The sequence below is a fragment of the Dreissena polymorpha genome, chromosome 4, assembly GCF_020536995.1.
Source record: "Dreissena polymorpha isolate Duluth1 chromosome 4, UMN_Dpol_1.0, whole genome shotgun sequence".
NCBI lineage: Eukaryota > Metazoa > Mollusca > Bivalvia > Myida > Dreissenidae > Dreissena > Dreissena polymorpha.
The window spans coordinates 37,410,832-37,430,888 of record NC_068358.1 but is presented as its reverse complement, the minus strand read 5'-3'; the positions used below and the strand labels follow the sequence as shown (position 1 = coordinate 37,430,888).

At 35.4% G+C, this 20,057-nt stretch overlaps 1 protein-coding gene across 6 annotated transcripts in view; it reads left to right on the top strand.

The window, feature by feature from the left end:
* LOC127877698 (ras GTPase-activating-like protein IQGAP1) overlaps window positions 1-20,057 on the top strand; it is a 112,382-nt gene that overhangs the window by 17,140 nt on the left and 75,185 nt on the right. For all 6 annotated transcript variants that reach the window (XM_052423818.1, XM_052423820.1, XM_052423822.1 and 3 more), the window contains 4 exons: window positions 1,301-1,457; window positions 6,951-7,028; window positions 7,932-8,008; window positions 15,999-16,066. In XM_052423818.1, the coding sequence (XP_052279778.1) occupies window positions 1,301-1,457; window positions 6,951-7,028; window positions 7,932-8,008; window positions 15,999-16,066 (380 nt within the window). The remainder of the gene's footprint in view (window positions 1-1,300; window positions 1,458-6,950; window positions 7,029-7,931; window positions 8,009-15,998; window positions 16,067-20,057) is intronic.

Here is a 20,057-nt window from a genome sequence, read left to right as displayed (position 1 = left end):
ATGATAACTCAAGAACGCTTATGCCTAGGATCATGAAACTTCATAGATACATTGATCATGACTCGCAGATAACTTCTATTGATTTTCAGGTCACTAGGTCGAAGGTCAAGGTCACGATGACCGGAAATAGTAAAATGGTTTCTGTATAATGACTCAAGAAGGCTTAGGCCTAGGATCTTGTAACTTCATAGGTACATTGATCATAACTCGTAGATGACCCCTGTTGATTATCAGGTCACTAGGTCAAAGGTCAAGGTCACAGTGCCAAAAAACGTATTCACACAATGGCTGTCAAGGTCACGGTGACTCAACTTAGAAAAATGGTTTCCAGATGATAACTCAAGAATGCTTACGCCTAGGATCATGAAACTTCATAGGTACATTGATCATGACTCGCAGATGAAATAATGATGAAACTTGACCAGGATGTTTGTCTGGACAATATCTAGGTCAAGTTTGACATTTGGTAAAGAATGAATGAACCGACTTCTCTCAGGAGAGCGAAATAGGGCCATCTTGGCCCTCTTGTTTATCTATGTTCATGACTCATGTACTTTTATACAGAGTATTTAAGCCTGCTACAGTGGCCTAATCAGTATTATTTTATTTGCGGCTAAAATTGTTATTATTTGCAATAGATTTGAAAGACAAGCCGTCTGCATGTTTAACAATTACATGTATTATGGCAGATTTATGTATATTGCAAGTCTGACTATGGTGTGGATCTGGCGATCAGGAGGTCTTGGTCTCATTCACTGCTCTGGGAGCTTTCTCAAGATCAAGACAAATAGTTCTGAAACAGGCCAACCCATGAAACAGGCTCAAGCTTTTTAGTAAGTCTTAGGCTTTCAAGGCAATCAAGCTTAAATAAATGAGACTCGCTCTGGGAAAAACAGGGTTCTAATGCCTGTGCAAAAGCTCATTAACTCTTTCAGTGCTGGAACCGAATTTTGATCGCCTTTGCAAACAGTTTGGATCCAGATGAGACGCCACAGAACGTGGCGTCTCATCAGGATCCAAACTGTTTGCTATTCTGATAGTATTCTTTGAAAAAAATCGAAGAAAATGCTAATTTTAGAAAATCAGCAGACAACATTTTAGCAGACGACAAATTTCCCAGCATGTAAAGGGTTAAGGGAGACAATTACCGCCCAAACTGGATTTCTGCTAAGAAGGTTCTCCCTTTAAAATACTGAACTCAAATGCATTAAAGACTGTTATCCCAGAGAGAGACTCAAATAGGTTTAAACTGAAGTATAATGTATTAGGCCTCAAACATTGTTTCTGTGTATATTTCCAGATGGATCCAGGCGTGTATCAATGAGGAGCTGCCCCCAACAACAGAGCTGGAGGAGGGGTTGCGTAATGGGGTCTACCTAGCCCAGCTGGCTCACTTCATGGCCCCTACCCGCGTGCCCTTGAAGAGGATATACGACAGGGACCTGTCAAGATACAAGGTGTGCATCAGTTGTATCAACTGATACTAAGCAATAATTGAATCACTTCTATATTGGTATACATGTAACTCATGTTGATCTGAAAGTTTTGTCAGGCTTGTAACTCACTTATTTTGAGTTTGAGTCAGATTTTACTTAGTTTTAGTTTTAATTCATTGTTCATAAGGATTATACAAGATTTTACAAAATGTTTCACAGGGTACACACAAATCAGATTTAAGATTTTGAGTTTTTAGATCCAAATTGTGTGCTAGTCCAAGGAAAATTGCATGTAATGAAATAATTGTGGACACAATGGAGAAATCATGTGCAATCAACCTTGAAATATCATGATATAATTGAACAATCAAAGGAAACCATATTGATGTCTCTTGACAACAGGAAAATGCATCTTTTGTTATCAAGTTTTACTGCATATTCAATGCTATGTGTTGGCTGGTCCTATTCGTGTTTTGAACCTCAGTCTTAAATGACTTTCTCTACTTAATCCCAAACAGCTTTCAAGGCTTACAGGTGTTTATATTTGGGCAAGTCAATTACAGAGGCGGAATGTAAGGCAGTGAATAGTTATTGAGATTAATTGCGGCCCAAGCTATGTAGTAATACTACCATCCAAATATGTGTCATTGTCAGTTTACTGGACAGGTAATGATCTTATGTGATGGTGACCTTATTTATGACAGGGAGATCGTTTTATGTAGTGGTAACTTGAGTTGATTACATGAGATGACTTCATTTTCACACAAGTTCTTTTAAGCTTATGACTGTGAATGTTTTAAAGTTCTTCTCACAATTTCATATGTATATGAATAAGTGATGCACTTAGCTTTTAAAGTGAGAAATTGATATAATTTGTACATGTATGTAAATTAATTAATTAATCAGATCCATTACACAAACCTTACTGATGTGTCATGTAAAACATGTTTGCAATACATGTGAAGAAATTGTTTTATGGTTTCCATCGCAAATGAAATGTCTCATTCACATTAGCAACGCGAACTGTAAAAACAGATTTGTGAGTTGCAAATGTTCACTGTTAAGCCATCATTAAGTAGCTACTATTGATTTGCTTGCTGAGTTGTACAGGTAAATGCTACCTTTGTCCTCAAAATACCCATACTGTTTTTATAAAGATATGTGATCCCCTAAGTCATGCAAACATTATACATTAAGATGTTATGTAGTTTACAAATCCAACCTTTTTGTAAATGAAAATAAAACAGTTTTCAATAAGAGTTTTTATACATGCAGTTATTTATTTTGCCCCATTGGGAAAAGTACCGGTACCAGTCCAATTGCAGGGTTCTCAATAACTTTTGAGCCAACAGGTCAAAACGTACGAAAAATATTCACAAAATACAGGTGTCCGGAAACTTAGAGTCGAAAATTGAAGTGTCCAAAAATAGCGCCAATTATATCAACAACTACCGGTAATAGCACGCGCTTGTAAAATACCATGCCGTCAAGTACAAATTACAGTTATATATGTTTGCACTGCATTTCAAATAATTTTAAATGCTTAATTTATTTGACAGAAAGTTACTACAAGGTTGTACTTTGACCAACCAGTTCAAAGATGAGCATGTAATGTACCGATACTCGCTAGTATGAACCTGTAATTAACGAAATAAAAAAGCAAACTATAAATTATTTGTTTGTTCATTTCCGATAGTTGTTGTCGAACACCTTCCATTGTTCGTAAAACTTGCAATCCTGGGTGCATCACACTTTGAAGCGTTTAGTATTTGCCAAAGTTATTTTACTGAGAAGGGGGAGTACCATTGAGGTTGATACTTGAACTGTTAATTGGCACTACCCCCGGTAATTGTCATAACGCTTATGCTATAGGGCGAAACAATTGTTTAATACCTATTTACAAGGTTATTTACCAAATAACGCAAATGTAATGGTCCTTTGCCCTCAGGCATGCACCTGCCATGTTTTATGATGTTAATCTCGAAGTGTCATTAGATATCGAAAACAGGACCGAAATTTGGTAAAATAGCGCTGTAAAATATACTGTCCGAAAACTTAGAGACATTAATTATGGACGAAAACTCGTGTGTCCGAAAATTAAGAGTCACGAAAAATAATTATTTTTGCTAAAAAAAGAGGTGTCCGAAAACTTAGAGTGTCCGAAAACATAAGAGTAGTTACGGTAATGATATATGGGGACATATTGACTTGGTCAATGGCAGGCAAGGCTTGGCCTGACTACATGTAGTGGCCGTTGTTGCAACTTGTACAAATTAACATGTTTGACTGCAGATTTATAACATTAACTATACTGTTTGCTGATAAATTTTTATCGCAAAAAAATCTTCATTTACTGAATTTTCCCTTGGATAGCGCGCTCCCATGTATACATTTAATTTTTTGTAAATAACTAATGCTATCCCGTTCATATCAGCCCGTTACCGACTTTTTGTTGTTTCGAGAACGGCCCCTTCAGTCTGTAAGATTATAGAGTGGAGTTTTCTGGAATAAAAACTTTGCGGCTATTATGAATATTTACGATTACGAAATGAATTTTTGCAATTTAGCAGCCAGGATAGCGTTGTATCAATGTATAACGCGCACAAACTTTTTTATTTGAAATTTGGAGGTTAAAAACCGCGCGCTATACAAATGAAAATACGGTATGTTTCTGGCATATTTGAGAGGTGCTGATTCTGTCTTGTTCAGACATTTGCTGATATCTTTGACGTCAGAAAGTACTTTTTAGACTGTTTCACAATCCAAATGCCTATTTCCTGACAATATTTACAAGTTAAAAACAATACGTATACATGAAGAAAAAAACCTTTTTGCCTTTCTTTATTAACATTTCAATTTTTTGCTTTGAAGATTACCTTTGAAAGTATTTTGGTTGTACAAGGAAAGCTGAAAAAGAATTCATCAACAGCAATGGGATAACTATCAAAATTAAAACAAACCTATGGTTTGACAGGCCAGTTTCATAGGCAATAAAACACAATAATTAAGTTTTCATGTGACTTTGAATCTTTTATCAATATTCATTTTTAATGTTTGTCTTTCAGAGAGTACACAATTAATTGCAAAACATTTAGGCTTATATTTTCAAGTCTTGATTCAACATATTTAACTATGTTTTATGTTTATTCTGCAATGACAATAAATTCAGCAAAGCACATGTTTTAACAAAGAAAACACACAATCATTTGACAGTTTTGATAAAAAAAATGTTATTGTAAATACACATTTTCAGGAGTTCAAAATTAAGTCCAGTAGCAAAAAAAGTTTTAATTCCAGCCCTGCTTGGTTTCTGTATGTTCAAAAGCAATTACAGTGATTTTTTTTTGCTTTTATTTGTTACAGCCTGTGCCATATTTGAATTGGGAAAATTAGCACGATAAACCATGAAATTGAGACTTCTTTCTAAAAAAAAAAAAAAAAAAAAAAAAATGTGTGTGTTTTTGTTTGGAAATTGGGCTTTTTGGGGAAATTTTGGTCAGCTTTTTGGGAAAAAATGTTGATTTTTGTGATTGGGAAGCAGTCGAAAATTGGCGGGTATTTTTAGCAAAAAAAATCACTGAATTAGTACATGTACCAATAATGTTTATATTTCCTTATGTGGTTTGATAGTAATTTTATAGAAATGCTGAACAATATACCATGCTGTTATAACTAAATTCTCCATAGCCAAATGTATACCTTGGTCATGAGTACTTGAAATATCAAATAGTTTAGAAATAATGCATATTTTGTGATTGTCTAGAAAAATATAAATCAAAATGGCAGTGTCTGGAAAAATATAAATCAAAATGGCAGTGTCTGGAAAAATATAAATCAAAATGGCAGTGTCTGGAAAAATATAAATCAAAATGGCAGTGTCTGGAAAAATATAAATCAAAATGGCAGTGTCTGGAAAAATATAAATCAAAATGGCAGTGTCTGGAAAAATATAAATCAAAATGGCAGTGTCTGGAAAAATATAAATCAAAATGGCAGTGACTGGAAAAATATAAATCAAAATGGTAGTTCATTTACAAAATTCTTGTGATCAACATTTAATGCTTTAAACAATCGTCAACCTTCCTCACAGTTAATGGCTATAATCATCATTACCCTTATGGTAATCTAGCTCAGTCTGCAGACATCCACATTGATTTAACCCTACATTTTCATTTGAACTGGTGTGCAGAATTAATGTGGAGTTTGTAAATAATCACCATTGGTTTTAGTTGCAGATTTGTGCATCAGAAATTGAACCAGGATCAGAAATGTTGAAATTTAACAGAAATCTGATTTGTTGTGAAATTTATTTTAATTTGATGCTCTGTGTTTTGCCATTCTTCCTGCAATTTTTTATTTTCATCTTTTTAGAATTAATTGATTTATTTAATACTTTTTGTGTAAGAAATAAAATAAATTGCAAGCCAGACAATAATAAATATCTTCATGGCAAGCCTTAAGCAATCAAGAGCTTCACAAGCACAGTATTTCAAGTCCTTCAATATCCTGCTTCTTCATTACAAGATGCACACTCAAGCCAATATAGAGTGCAAAAAGATGAAGCACATGCCTATGAATTGCAAGCATATTCATTTGAAGCCCGACAAATCACAAGCTACCCAATTGCAAGCCAACAATACTTTTATTAACCAGGTTTTCCAAAGGAAAAAACTGGTTATAAGATTGGCGAATGTCGGCGGGCAGGCGGGCGGGCGAGCTGGCGGGCGGAATAAGCTTGTCTGGGCCATAACTTTGTTGTTCATTGTGATATTTTAAAATCATTTAGCACATTTGTTTACCATCATTAGACGGTGTGTCACGCGGATGAATAACGTCAATATCTCCAAGGTCAAGGTCACGCTTTGAGTTTAAAGGTCAAAAATGGCCATAAATGAGCTTGTCCGGGCCATAACTATGTCATTCATTATGAGATTTTAAAATCATTTGGCACATTTGTTCACCATCATTGGACAGTGTGTTGTGCGAAAGAATTACGTCAATATCTCTGAGGTCAAGGTGGCCACGACTAAAAATAGATTGATTTTGAAACAAGGGGGTAACTATGAACACTCCATAACAATGCACATTTTTAGTTGTCTCCCTTTATCAGACTTTTTTTTCAAATTGAAAACCTGGTTTTGTGACAATGTTGCAAGTCTACAAATCAAAAGAACCTTCATTGCAAGCGACACCTAATTGTAAGCCACACAATCACAAAAATCATTATTGCAAGCCACACAATCACAAGAATCTTCATTTATTGAAAAGTTCTCAATCACAAACATCTTTAATCCAAGCCACACCATCATAAAACATCTTTCTTCAAGTATCACAATCACAAATCTTCATTGCAAACCACACATTAAAAAAAATCTTAATTGCAAGTCTCACAATCTTGTTTAGTGGCAGTAACAAGCATACTTATATCAAGACTTGCAATGAGAAGAATCAACATAACAAGCCTTTAATAAATCCAAATCAACTTCTTATCAATCATTATTTGTCTGATTGCAGGCGCGAGGGCTTCATTTTCGGCACACAGACAACCTGAATCAGTGGTTCAAGGCCATGGAAGAAGTTGGCTTACCTAGGGTAGGTGCAGCATAGTGAGGAAAAACACATATTCATATGGCCATAGCATGTTGGTCAATAATTGACTAAAGCATACAAGGTTTTGGTTTGATGTCACTGAGTTACACTAAGTTATTATTGTACTGTTTGTGAGTATCATATTTTTATGTCCCCCACACTAGTGGGGGACATATTGCTTTTGCCCTGTCTTATGGTTTGTTTGTTTGTGCAAACTTTAACATTTGCAATAACTTTATTGAAGATAGCAACTTGATAATTGGCATGCATGTGTATCACATGGAGCTGCACATTTTTAGTGGTGAAAGGTCAAGGTCAAGGTCATCCTTCAAGGTCAAAGGTCAAATATATTAGTCAAAATCGCTTATTTAATGTACACTTTTGCAATATTGAAGATAGCAATTTGATATTTGGCATGCATGTTTATGTCATGGAGCTGCACATTTTCAGTGGTGAAAGGTCAAGGTCATCCTTCAAGGTCAAAGGTCAAATATATGGGGACAATATTTTCACAAACACATTGCTTGTTTTATAGTGCAGAATCCCTGGTATCAATTTAGAGTGATGTTAAGTAATTCTTTTAAAAATTACACCTTTGGAATTACAATTCAGAATAAAGTTGGTTTAATTGTAAGCACTGTGCTAAAGAAGCATGTTATCCAAAATTAATTTTGAAAATTCAGTGATCACTCTGCACTCAATAAGTTCCTTAAGGCAAAACCAAAATTGTATTTATGCAACTTTTGTTCACCTTCTCAACAGATACATAGATGGTGTATGCACATGATTTAATTTTCAATGCAGTTACAATCTTTAACAATAAATAGCAGCCAAGTAGGAAAATAATTGTAAATTACACTTGTCTTTAAGATTGTAACACGTGTTACTATGCCTGTCTGCTTTCAGATATTCTATCCCGAGACAACAGATATATATGATAAGAAGAACATGCCAAGGACCATCTACTGTTTACATGCACTCAGGTATTAATATGATAATATCCCCTTAAGTACCTTATTATAAATTAGGGTGTGGCGACCGGGGGGGGGACAGTTTCAAACTTGTGATTTCCAGGCAATATCTTTAGTTTTTTATTGAACGATTTTGTTTTAAAACTTTGAGATATACATGTATCAAGGTTCAAGCCAAGAGTACAAGGTCAAGGGCACAAGGTCAATGTCACTTACTTAAAATAGAAAACACTTTCTGCTCAATAGCTTGAGTATGGAACTAGATGTTGCACTGACATGTTATATATGGGTAGCTTACATGGAGACCTATCCTGGGATTGTCTTTATGACACAGGCCCGTACCCAGGCATTGGGCCCAGGGGCCCGGGCCCCCCCAGCTGGCTGTAGAGTTATGATTTTTTAATAATGGGCCTACTGCAAATTTTCACACATGAAAGGGCCCACAGTACACTTCCCTGCAATACAAATGTGCAGATGTGTTTTATTGCCCCTGATACACAAGAGGATTAGCGCTAATTTACTCGCCAGTGGAGATAAGCCCCTAGGCATTGTTTTCTTATCACCTTGTACACACATCCCCGATCTGTCAATTACCCATTGTGCTCAATGCTTCATGGATGGAACTGATACAGAAGGTCGTAGGTCTGAACGATAATAGTGTTTTCTCTTTTGAATTCAAACCTCCTCTAGAGTCATAGCTTATTAAACATTTCTGTGAAAACTGTGTTGTAGATGATAAACATTTTTTAATGAATTTGCTTTGAAATTTTATATAGAGGAGGTTTGATTTCAAAGAGAAAATACTAGTAGGTCATATGTCAGTTACTGACATATAACCATAGTAGTATTTTCTCTTTGTAATCAAACCTCCTCTACAGTCATACTTTATGTTACATTTCATAATAAAGGTTTTTTAGTTTCAAAGGTTGCTTTTACTTCTTTATAAAGTTTAATACATTTCTGAAATCTAAAGCTTTAAAAATGTGTGTGAAATTCACACCAAGGGGTCGTTGATAAAGCATGTCACGCTTTTTTTTGACCATTTTTACCCCGGCATGTCACAATCTGTTACAAAATCTTGGACCCCCCTCCCCTAAAGTACGTCACAAACTCACACTTTCGAACATTTTTTAGAATTAATAATTAATTTAAATTTAATCTTAAACTCAATTCACTATTAAACGGTATTAAAATTTCACTTACCGGTAAAAGAACTTTCACATAACAGGCTTTTATAACTGTAGGGTTGTTACGATGAGCAGTATGAATATTTATCCACGTGTTAACCTCTAATAAAAACGAAATTATAATTAAAGTTTTCTTTCAACCCTTTACTAACTAAAAATGGAACAGTCCAATTATTTCGTCATTGAAATCTGTGTGGAGGTTGTGCCTATTGAATAAGCCGGACCAGCCAAGTTGCCTATTAATCATTCGAACAACAGAATCAGGAGATATGCAATTCGTCTTATTTTGACATAAAACTAATTAAAATGTTTCACAAATTTTGAAAATTATTTTTAAATTCTACTAAAGAAATAAAAAATAAATTATACAATTTTTTTATAATAAATGTGTGACATCACACATGGCCTGACCCCCTCCCCCATGTCACAAACTGTCACTTTCTTACTCACCCTCCCCCCACCTGGAGCGTGACATACTTTATGGACGGCCCGTAATGGTTAAAGCTTTAGACTTCAGAAAGGTGCTGATTTACTTGTTATATATCCATAAATTTATAACACAACAAATGTTTCTAAATGCATTAAAATTCACCTTGAACAGTGCCTACTAAAAAAATCTATTCGGGAGGGGCAACCCCTCCCGCACCCTCCCCGTTTGGGCCCCCCCAGTCAACATTTCCTGGGTACGGCCCTGAATATGTTGTTGGGTGAAGGTCAATGTCACTTACTGAAATTAGACAAATGTCTTATTGTTAATAACTTTAGTTTGGATTGAGAATTTGAAATGAATAATTTAATGCATGTATTTCACATGCAGATGATTCACATCTATTTGAATTATATTAAAAAAGTTAAACACGTGGTTTCCAGGGAATGCCATGTTTCTTGACATTGGATGTATTCACTACTTATACTTTGTAATTTGAGACACACTTTTATGCATAGAGTTTACATAACATTATACTTAAAGCCTTACACATTGTATTTGCTGCATTTATTAGTTTTATGTTTCTTATAACTTGTTTTATGTGTACATTTTTTGAAGTATTGTTCTATAATTCTCTTTTTTTATGAGTCAGATGTTCAAAATTTACAACAGTTTATTCATTTGTGTTGTTGTTGTTTATGGTTTCAAGGCCAACTTGTTATGCTCAGATTTTTTATCGCAAACATTAACTTCTGTGTTTAACTATGAGGCAGTATGGGATGTTTAACAAAACAAGCTGTCTCACTAGATGAGAGTGTTTTGTGAATAAATAGCTCTTTAATGAGACATATGTGCAAATAATAAATACATATATACATATGTTATTGCTAAGTAATTGTGTTATGTTGGTATCAAGCTGTCTTGTAAAGATTGTTTCTATCTTGTTCTTAATTAATACTTCATTTAAAAAGTTAACAAACATGTTTATGGTTATAAAAAGTAACAAATATATGTGAATAGCAAATACACAAAAGGAAATCCATATGAAGGTTAACCACAGTTGCATTTAAAACAAGCATGAACTGCATACTTACATTTACATACACATCTACACTTTTAAAACTTGCAGGTAATAAACTTGTCATGCATAGGTAGAAAGATCTCAATCATTTGAACTGAAGTTCATAAGAACCATAATTCCTGCTGTCATTATTACAGTTGCTTCCCATGTGAATGTTCATTCTGATTTTTAGCTCACTTGTCACAAAGTGACATGGTGACCTTATGTGACCGTGTAATGTCCGGCGTCCGTATGAGTATGCGTGTGTCCGTCAACAATTTGTTTGTGTAGACAGTAGAGGTCACAGTTTTTATCCAATCTTTATGAAATTTGGTCAGAATGTTTATCTTGATAAAATCTGGGATGGGATTGTATTTGGGTTATCTGGGGTCAAAAACTAGGTTACAAGGTCAAAAACTAGGTCACATAATAGGTCGAATAAAAGAAAAACCTTGTGTAGACAATAGAGGTCGCAGTTTTCATCCAATCTTTATGAAATTTGGTCAGAATGTTTATCTTGATGTAATCTGGGTTGGGATTGTATTTGGGTCATCTGGGGTCAAAAACTAGGTCACTAGGTAAAAAACTAGGTCAAATAATAGAAAAACCTTGTGTAGACAGTAGAGGTCACAGTTTTCATCCAATCTTAATGAAATTTGTGTCAGAATGTTTATCTTTATGTAATCTGGGTTGGGATTGTATTTGGGTCATCTGGGGTCAAAAACTAGGTCACTAGGTCAAACACTAGGTCAAAAAGTAGAAAAACCTTGTATAGACAGTAGAGGTTACAATTTTCATCCAATCCTTATGAAATTTGGTCAGAATGTTTATCTTGATAAAATCTGGGTTTGGAATGTATTTGGGTCATCTGGGGTGCAAAACTAGGTCACTAGGTAAAAAACTAGGTCAAATAATAGAAAAAACCTTGTGTAGACAATAGAGGTCGCAGTTTTCATCCAATCTTTATGAAATTTGGTCAGACTGTTTATCTTGATGAAATCTGGGTTGGGATTGTATTTGGGTCATCTGAGGTCAAAAACAAGGTCAGTAGGTCAAATAATAGAAAAACAGTCAACAATTTGTTTGTGTAGACAGTAGAGGTCACAGTTTTCATCCAATCTTAATGAAATTTGGTCAGACTGTTTATCTTGATGAAATCTGAGTTGGGATTGTAATTGATCATCTGGGGTCAAAAACTCGGTCACAAGGTCAAATACTAGGTAACTAGGTCAAATAATAGAAAAACCTTGTATAGACAATAGAGGTCACAGTTTTCATCCAATCTTTATGAAATTTAGTCAGAATGTTTATCTTGATGAAATCTGGGCTGGGCTTGTATTTGGGTCATCTGGGGTCAAAAACTAGGTCACCAGGTCAAATAATAGAAAAACCTTGTGTAGACAATAGAGGTCACAGTTTTCATCCAATCTACACAATTTGATCAGAATGTTTATCTTGATGAAATCTGGGTTGGGATTGTATTTGGGTCACCTGGGGTCAAAAACTAGGTCACAAGGTCAAATAATAGAAAGCCTTGTGTAGACAATAGAGGTCACAGTTTTCATCTTATCTTAATGAAATTTGGTCACAATGTTTATCTTGATGAAATCTGGGTTGGGATTGTATTTGGTTAGTCAGGTGAGCGATTCAGGGCCATCATGGCCCTCTTGTTTATTTGTTCAGGCCAAATCTTAACCTTATTATAATAAATCAAGATGAAATTCCATATGGGAAGGAAGCTTGGGATGTTAGCAAACCAGTTCTTTAACCGTTTCCTTCTCAAAGGCAAAGTGAAAATGGCTATGTGCAAACAGCATAAAACCAGAATATCCTGCGAGTAACCCGCAGTCTGTTCAGGTTTTATTATGCTCCCCCAAAATTTATTTTGGGGGGAGCATATAGTCGCCGCTTCGTCTGTCCGTCCGTGTGTCTGTCCGTCCATCCGTGCACGATCAATTTTTGTCCGGGCTATTTCTCAGTAACTAATGACTGGAATTTAATGAAACTTTATGGGAAGCTTCACTACCAAGAGGAGATGTGCATATTATCAGCGGGTTCTGGTCGGATGATTTTTAGCTCATCTATTTTTTGAAAAAAAATTATGAGCTATTGTCATCACCTTGGCGTCGGCGTCCGGTTAAGTTTTGCGTTTAGGTCCACTTTTCTCAGAAAGTATCTATGCTATTGCATTCAAACTTGGTACACTTACTAACTATCATGAGGGGACTGGGCAGGCAAAATTTGATAACTCTGGTGTGCATTTTGACAGAATTAGGTGCCCTTTTTATACTTAGAAAATTGAAAATTTTGGTTAAGTTTTGCGTTTAGGTCCACTTTTCTCAGAAAGTATCAATGCTATAGCATTCAAACATGGTACACTTACTTAATATCATGAGGGGACTGGGCAGGCAAAGTTAGATAACTCTGGCGTGCATTTTGACAGAATTATGTGCCCTTTTTATACTTAGAAAATTGAAAATTTGGTTAAGTTTTGTGTTTAGGTCCACTTTATTCCTACAGTATCAAAGCTATTGCTTTCATACTTGCAACACTTATTAACTATCATAAGGGGACTGTGCATTTAAAGTAATGTAAATCTGACTGGCATTTTGACAGAATTATGTGCCCTTTTTATACTTAGAAAATTGAAAATTTGGTTAAATTTTGTGTTTTGGTCCACTTTACCCCTAAAGTATCATAGATATTGCTTTCATACTTGGAACACTCGCTAACTATCATAAGGGTACAGTAAAAGGACAAGTTGCATAACTCTGGTTGTCATTTTTACGGGATTATGGCCCTTTTTTGACTTAGTAACTTTGAATATATGGTTAAATTTTGTGTTTCGATCCACTTTACTTCTTAAGTATCAAGGCTATTGCTTTCAAACTTCAAATACTTTCATGCTATCATGAGGTTACTGTACCTGGCAAGTTGAATTTTACCTTGACCTTTGAATGACCTTGACTCTCAAGGTCAAATTATAAAATTTTGCTAAAATTGCCATAACTTCTTTATTTATTTTTAGATTTGATTGATACTTTGACAAAACTACTCTTACCTGACATACCACAATAGACTCCACCCAAACCATCCCCTGTGCCCTCCCCCCCCCCCTCCCCCCCTAATTTTTTTTTTTTTTTTTTTAAGATCATCTCACAACGGTTAAAAAACACAAATATTTATTTTTATTATTTTATGTTTGAAATACGGTCCAACCATCGCACCCAAGAATCCCCCCCCACCCCCCCCCAACTCCCCCAACCCGAATCCCCCCCCCCCCCCCCTATTTTTTTTTTTTTTTTAAGATCATCTCACAAATTACCACCACACCCTCACACTTTACCCCCCCCCCCCCACACACACACCCCACCCCCCCCCCAATTAATTTTTTTGAAACGGTTAAAAAACACAAATATTTATTTTTATTATTTTATGTTTGAAATACCGTCCAACCATCGCACCCAAAAATCCCCCCCTCCCCCCCGCCCCCGAATTATTGTTTTTTTTTGCGTTTTTTTTCGCATTTTTGGAAGATAATGTAATAAACTCCACACCCCCACACTATACACCCCTCTTCACTCCGCCCCTCCCTCCTTTGTGATTGAAAATGAGAGTCCCTTCACCTTTAAAAAGAAAATAGATGAGCGGTCTGCACCCGCAATGCAATGCTCTTGTTCACAGAGTAATAGCCCTTTGAAATTTTCTATAAAAAAATTCTTGTCCTTCCAACTACTGTGCCCTCAAAACATTTCCTTTTATTAGCTCATCTATTTTTTGGGGAAAAAAAATGAGCTATTGTCATCACCTTGGCGTCAGCATCCGGTTAAGTTTTGCGTTTAGGTCCACTGTTCTCATAAAGTATCAATGCTATTGTATTCAAACTTGGTACACTTACTAACTATCATGAGAGGACTGGGCAGGCAAAGTAAGATAACTCTGGCATGCATTTTGACAGAATTATGTGCTCTTTTTATACTTAGAAAATTTGGGTGAAGTTTTGTGTTTAGGTCCATTTTATTCCTTAAGTATCAAAGCTATTGCTTTCATACTTCCAACACTTACTGTGCAGGCAAAGTTATGTAACTCTGACTGGCATTTCGACAGAATTTTGTGCCCTTTTTATACTTAGAAAATTGAAAATTTGGTTAAGTTTTGTGTTTAGGTCCACTTTATTCCTAAAGTATCAAAGCTATTTACTATCTATCATAAGGGGACTGTGCAGGCAAAGTTATGTAACTCTGACTGGCATTTTGAGGGAATTATGGGTCCTTTAAACTTAGAAAATTGAAAATTTGGTTAAGTTTTGTGTTTTGGTCCACTTTACCCCAAAAGTATCATAGATATTGCTTTCATACTTGGAACACTCGCAAACTATCATAAGGGGACAGTAAAGGACAAGTTGCATAATTCTGGTTGTCATTTTTCTGGACTTATGCCCTGTTTTGACTTAGTAACTTTGAATATATGGTTAAATTTTGTGTTAAGATTTACTTACCTGACATACCACAATAGACTCCACCCCCCCCCCTCCCCGAATCCCCCCAAAAAAGTGTTGTTTTTTTTTAAATTTAAAGATCATCTAATAAATGACCACCACACCCTCGCACTAAACCCCGCCCCAATCCCCCCCCCCCCAATTTTTTATTTTTTTTAACTTGTTTTTTTTGCCTTTTTTTTGTGCATTTTTGGAAGATAATGTAATAAATGACCACCCCCCACACACTATACACCCTCTCCACTCCACCCCTCCCTCCTTTGTGATTGAAATTGAGATAGGTCCCTTCACCTTTAAAAAGAAAAATAGATGAGCGGTCTGCACCCGCAAGGCGGTGATCTTGTCTGAATATATAGTGCAATATTGTGACAAAAAAAACCTTTGGGGAGCATCACCCAACTCCGACGGTTTCTTGTTCTGTTTGTGGCTCATCAGAAACTAAGGGTTGGAAATGAAGCCATTAAAACTTGAATTTTGTAAGAAAGGTCTTTAATAAAATGTAACTTTCTAAGGGACAACAAATGCGTGAAAAAAAGTAGCAAAGTGGCAAAGGGTTAACTGCCAACGACCTCTGACAGTTTCATGCAGGGGGTACTACACACCCACAATGACAGTTCTTGTCTAATCTTTTCACATAAGACGGCTCCCAGCACAAAGTGCAATCAGTGAACATAATAACTATACACATACAACAAAACAGGCAGAGAATGAATGGATACATATATAGTTTGCAGTAGAAGGACAAAATAACCTGCTTTGCTATCAGTTGTTTGTAAGGCTATTGAAATGTGTAGGCCTATTTATACAATTTCAGCTTAATATTGTTTCAGTTTGTACCTGTTTAAGCTGGGTATGGCACCTCAAATCCAGGACCTGTACGGAAAAGTCAATTTCACTGGTAAGAAAGCATTTAAATAGTATTTTGTATCCTCTTTAAAATGAATGGCCATATTTATAATAACAATTTGTAAATTATAATTGAGCCTTGCTTTGTGAAAGCAGGGCTTAATGCACAGTGCTTTTTTACAAACCATTTTGGGAATGGGGCCTGGTCCCTTTGGATTGGGAAAATGTGCAGCTTTTTGACTAAAATTGGGAAATAGGTGTTGTTGTTGTTTTGCGAAAAATTCTTTTACAGTTTGCTAAAAAATGCCTCAAAATTGAAAATACAAGTGTCTGTTTTCAGTATTATATTTACTTAGGTTGAACTTATATTGATGGGAGATGAACAAAATATTGAGATCTAAAAAAAATTATTTTTTTGTATGGATACCTTCTATTGGGAATTTTTAGCTATCATTTGGGAAAAATATATACTTTTTATGTCCCACAGTCTATACTGGGGGACATATTGTTTTTGCCCTGTATGTTGGTTTGTTGGTTTACGTCAAACTTTAACAGTGGCCATAACTTTTGCAATATTGAAGATAGCAACTTGATATTTGGCATGCATGTGTATCTCGTGGAGCTGCACATTTTGAGTGGTGAAAGGTCAAGGTCATCCTTCAAGGTCAAAGGTCATGTACCTACTAGGGGGGCATAGTGTTTCACAAACACATCTTGTTTCCATTTAATATGGGTCAAATAACCCGATTTGAATGAAAAAACACTGATGCATGTGTGTAAAGTGTCTTCCCAATTTAGCCTATGCAGTCAGCACAGGCTAATCAAAAAGACGATCCCTGCTTAAATTTTGTTTTTTGTTTAAAGAAAGTCTATTCTAACCGAAAATCCAGTCTAGGCAGAAAGTTTTGTCTCAAACCAGACAGTGTGGACTGCAAAGGCCTGTTTAACACTTTGAACACATGTATAAAGCCCTTTTTCCAAGAGTGTGGCTCAATTATTTCCAATGTAAAATTAACATTTAATTTGTATTATATCCATTGTAACTCAGAACATACTTTCTAGATTTCTTTGTTTATGTGAACTCTCCTAAATCTCCACATTTCATCACATTCTATTAAGTAACTTTTCATTATTAAATGATTAATCACTCATGTACACTTAACGTTAGTGGATGATGTTTGTTAAGTGGCAAATATGGGACATTAAAAGCTTATCTCATCCGTCATGTTTGGAGTTACTGCTTACTCACTGCAATATGTGCAGTTCACATTAACGAGTAGGAGGGATATGACACATGGAAATGACAGATTTGTTGGGCAACAGTGATTTTTAAAAAAAGCCATCATTTTCACTTTGCATCTAGGATTTTATAAAAAAAACAACAACAATTTATTGTCGTGTATGTTGATTTCTAAAATGACATTCACCTGTTATAAGATATTATTTTACATTATCAAACTACAAAGTACATAAACATGAATCATTTTATAAGAATGTTGCTGTTATGAACATGTTCACCTGATTGTGACAGTGAGCAATTTAAATTAAATTTAAATTGACACAAACACCCACACTAGAAATTTCTTGACAACATACAGAGCTCCAGATAAGGATTTGTGAAATTAGTAACGGTACTGCGACTGACAGAAAGAAAAGGAGTAACGCTTAAAATCAATTAGTACCTGTACTACCATATCCAAAAATACCCGTGTTCTTGGATATTGAAGGGTGTATAAATGACTTTACAGAAACATGTGCATCAATTATAATAAATATATGTAGCTTCTTAAACAGTTACTGTATTAGGTTTTCCATTCTGAATTATGATGCAAGTACAACTAGACATATAAAACTCATGACTAATACTATTTCTTCATTTTTCTTGACAAGAAAACACAAGCCAACTAGTAAGCCAAGTAAATGAACACTTATTTCACTGTCTCATCCGTTTCCCATCGTGTTTTCTAATGTTTTAAGCCACCAATGCAATCAAATCGTTTAATATCGGGGCGACAATGTCTTTTTCTGGGTTTACAGATTTAATGTCAGGATGGTTAGACGACACAGTATGTAGTCATTATATGACAACAAAGTGTTGTTTTGAACCGCTTTCGGTTAAGCCGGCATTCCATTGCGCGCATACATATTGTTTTTGACCGATTTACAAGTTACAGGAAATCACGCGACAGAATAGACATTAATATATGAACCCAGTCTACAACTTTTCAGTAATTTAAATTAACGAAAAGCGCCGTTAGGTTAGAGACCAACAAATCATGCCTCACTGACGCAGACGTATTGGTACGGCTAGATTTTTTTCGTAAATGCGTAAAATGGATATTAATGTCGTAATTGTACGTCCAGTTTATAAAAATAAATGCGTAAATCTTCATGAAAAAGGCGTATTTACGGCTGTACAGCCTTTATCTGGAGCTCTGAACATAAAGTACGTTGTATCTCAACCAATTTACAACAATAACAAAACAATACAGGCTATGCATGTGAAAGGAAAGCAAACAGCTGGGACATTGTTTTAACCCATTTATGCCTAGCGTCTAGAAAAAAGGCCTTGGCAAACAGCGTAGACCCAGATGAGACGCCACATGATGCGGCGTCTCATCTGGGTCTGCGCTGTTTGCTTAAAGGAATGTCTGTAAGAAATATTCTGAATATAGAAATAAATATACTAGACATCCCTAATTTTGGAAATAAATTGAACCAATTTAGAAGAATGATTGAGTCCACTAGGCATAAATGGGTTAAATGCAATTGCCTGATTATAAATCCCATTATAGAATAAGATAATTAATATCACATAAATACTCCAAAATTGAAATATTTATCAGTCAGCTCTTGAAAATGTGAGCCTAAATATATTGAATATAGACACAGGTCAACTAAGGTGAGCTAAGTTAATCAGTGTAGGTAAATGCTTGGCCATATTTAGACCATGCTATACATAATGTAGCATGTCTGTTTGTGCTGGCTTAATTAAATATCTTGACCTGTTGTATGTCGGTTGATTGACCTTTAATTGCTTGAGAAATGATGAAAAGAGTGTTGTTTGACTGATTATCATAATAAGGTTAAATGTGGCTGAAGTGTTTTTTTATTGGGCGGAGATGAATAATTCATATGACTGTGTTTTATGTGGGAGAAAATACACCCTGACATTGATCTAAGCAACATTAAGTTGACTGTATTTTCTATAATTTTATACACATTCAAACAAGTCATGTTTCTCAAATATAGAGAAAAGAGGTAGTATTAATATCATTATTTTATACATGGTAAGGTAGATTCAAACTTATCCCAACAAAATAGCTTAATTTCTTCAATGAAAATGTATTAATGCTACAAAAAAAGAAATCAATTTTGGATAGTATAGCATAATAATGTCAGTATATAGAGTAGTTTTGGTTCATTTTTATTGGCTTGGCTGTTTTCGGAGAAAACCTGAGGTATTGTCATGCCAGCTTGCCGTCCGCCGTAGGCGTCGTGCTCAAACCTTAACATTGGCTCTTAAATCGAAGTGCTTCCACCTACAACTTTGAAACTTCATACGTAGATGCACCTTGATGAGTTCTACACGCCACACCCATTTTTGGGTCACTAGGTCAAAGGTCAAGGTCACTGTGACCTCTAATATAGAACTTAAACATAGGCTCTAAAATCAAAGTGCTTCCACCTACAACTTTGAAACTTCATATGTAGATGCACCTTGATGAGTTCTACACGCCACAACCGTTTTTGGGTCACTAGGTCAAATGTCAAGGTCACTGTGACCTTTAATATAAAACTTTAACATAAACCTCTACATTGGCTCTAAAATCAAAGTGCTTCCACCTACAACATTGAAACTTCATATGTAGATGCACCTTGATGAGTTCTACACGCCACACCCATTTTGGGTCACTAGGTCAAAGGTCAAGGTCACTGTGACCTTTAAAAAAAAAATCTGACAAGCTTTCGCAGCCGAGCGTGGCATCCGTTATGCGATGCTCTTGTTTAAAATAGCTGTTTTCCCATGCAAAGAGAAGTAT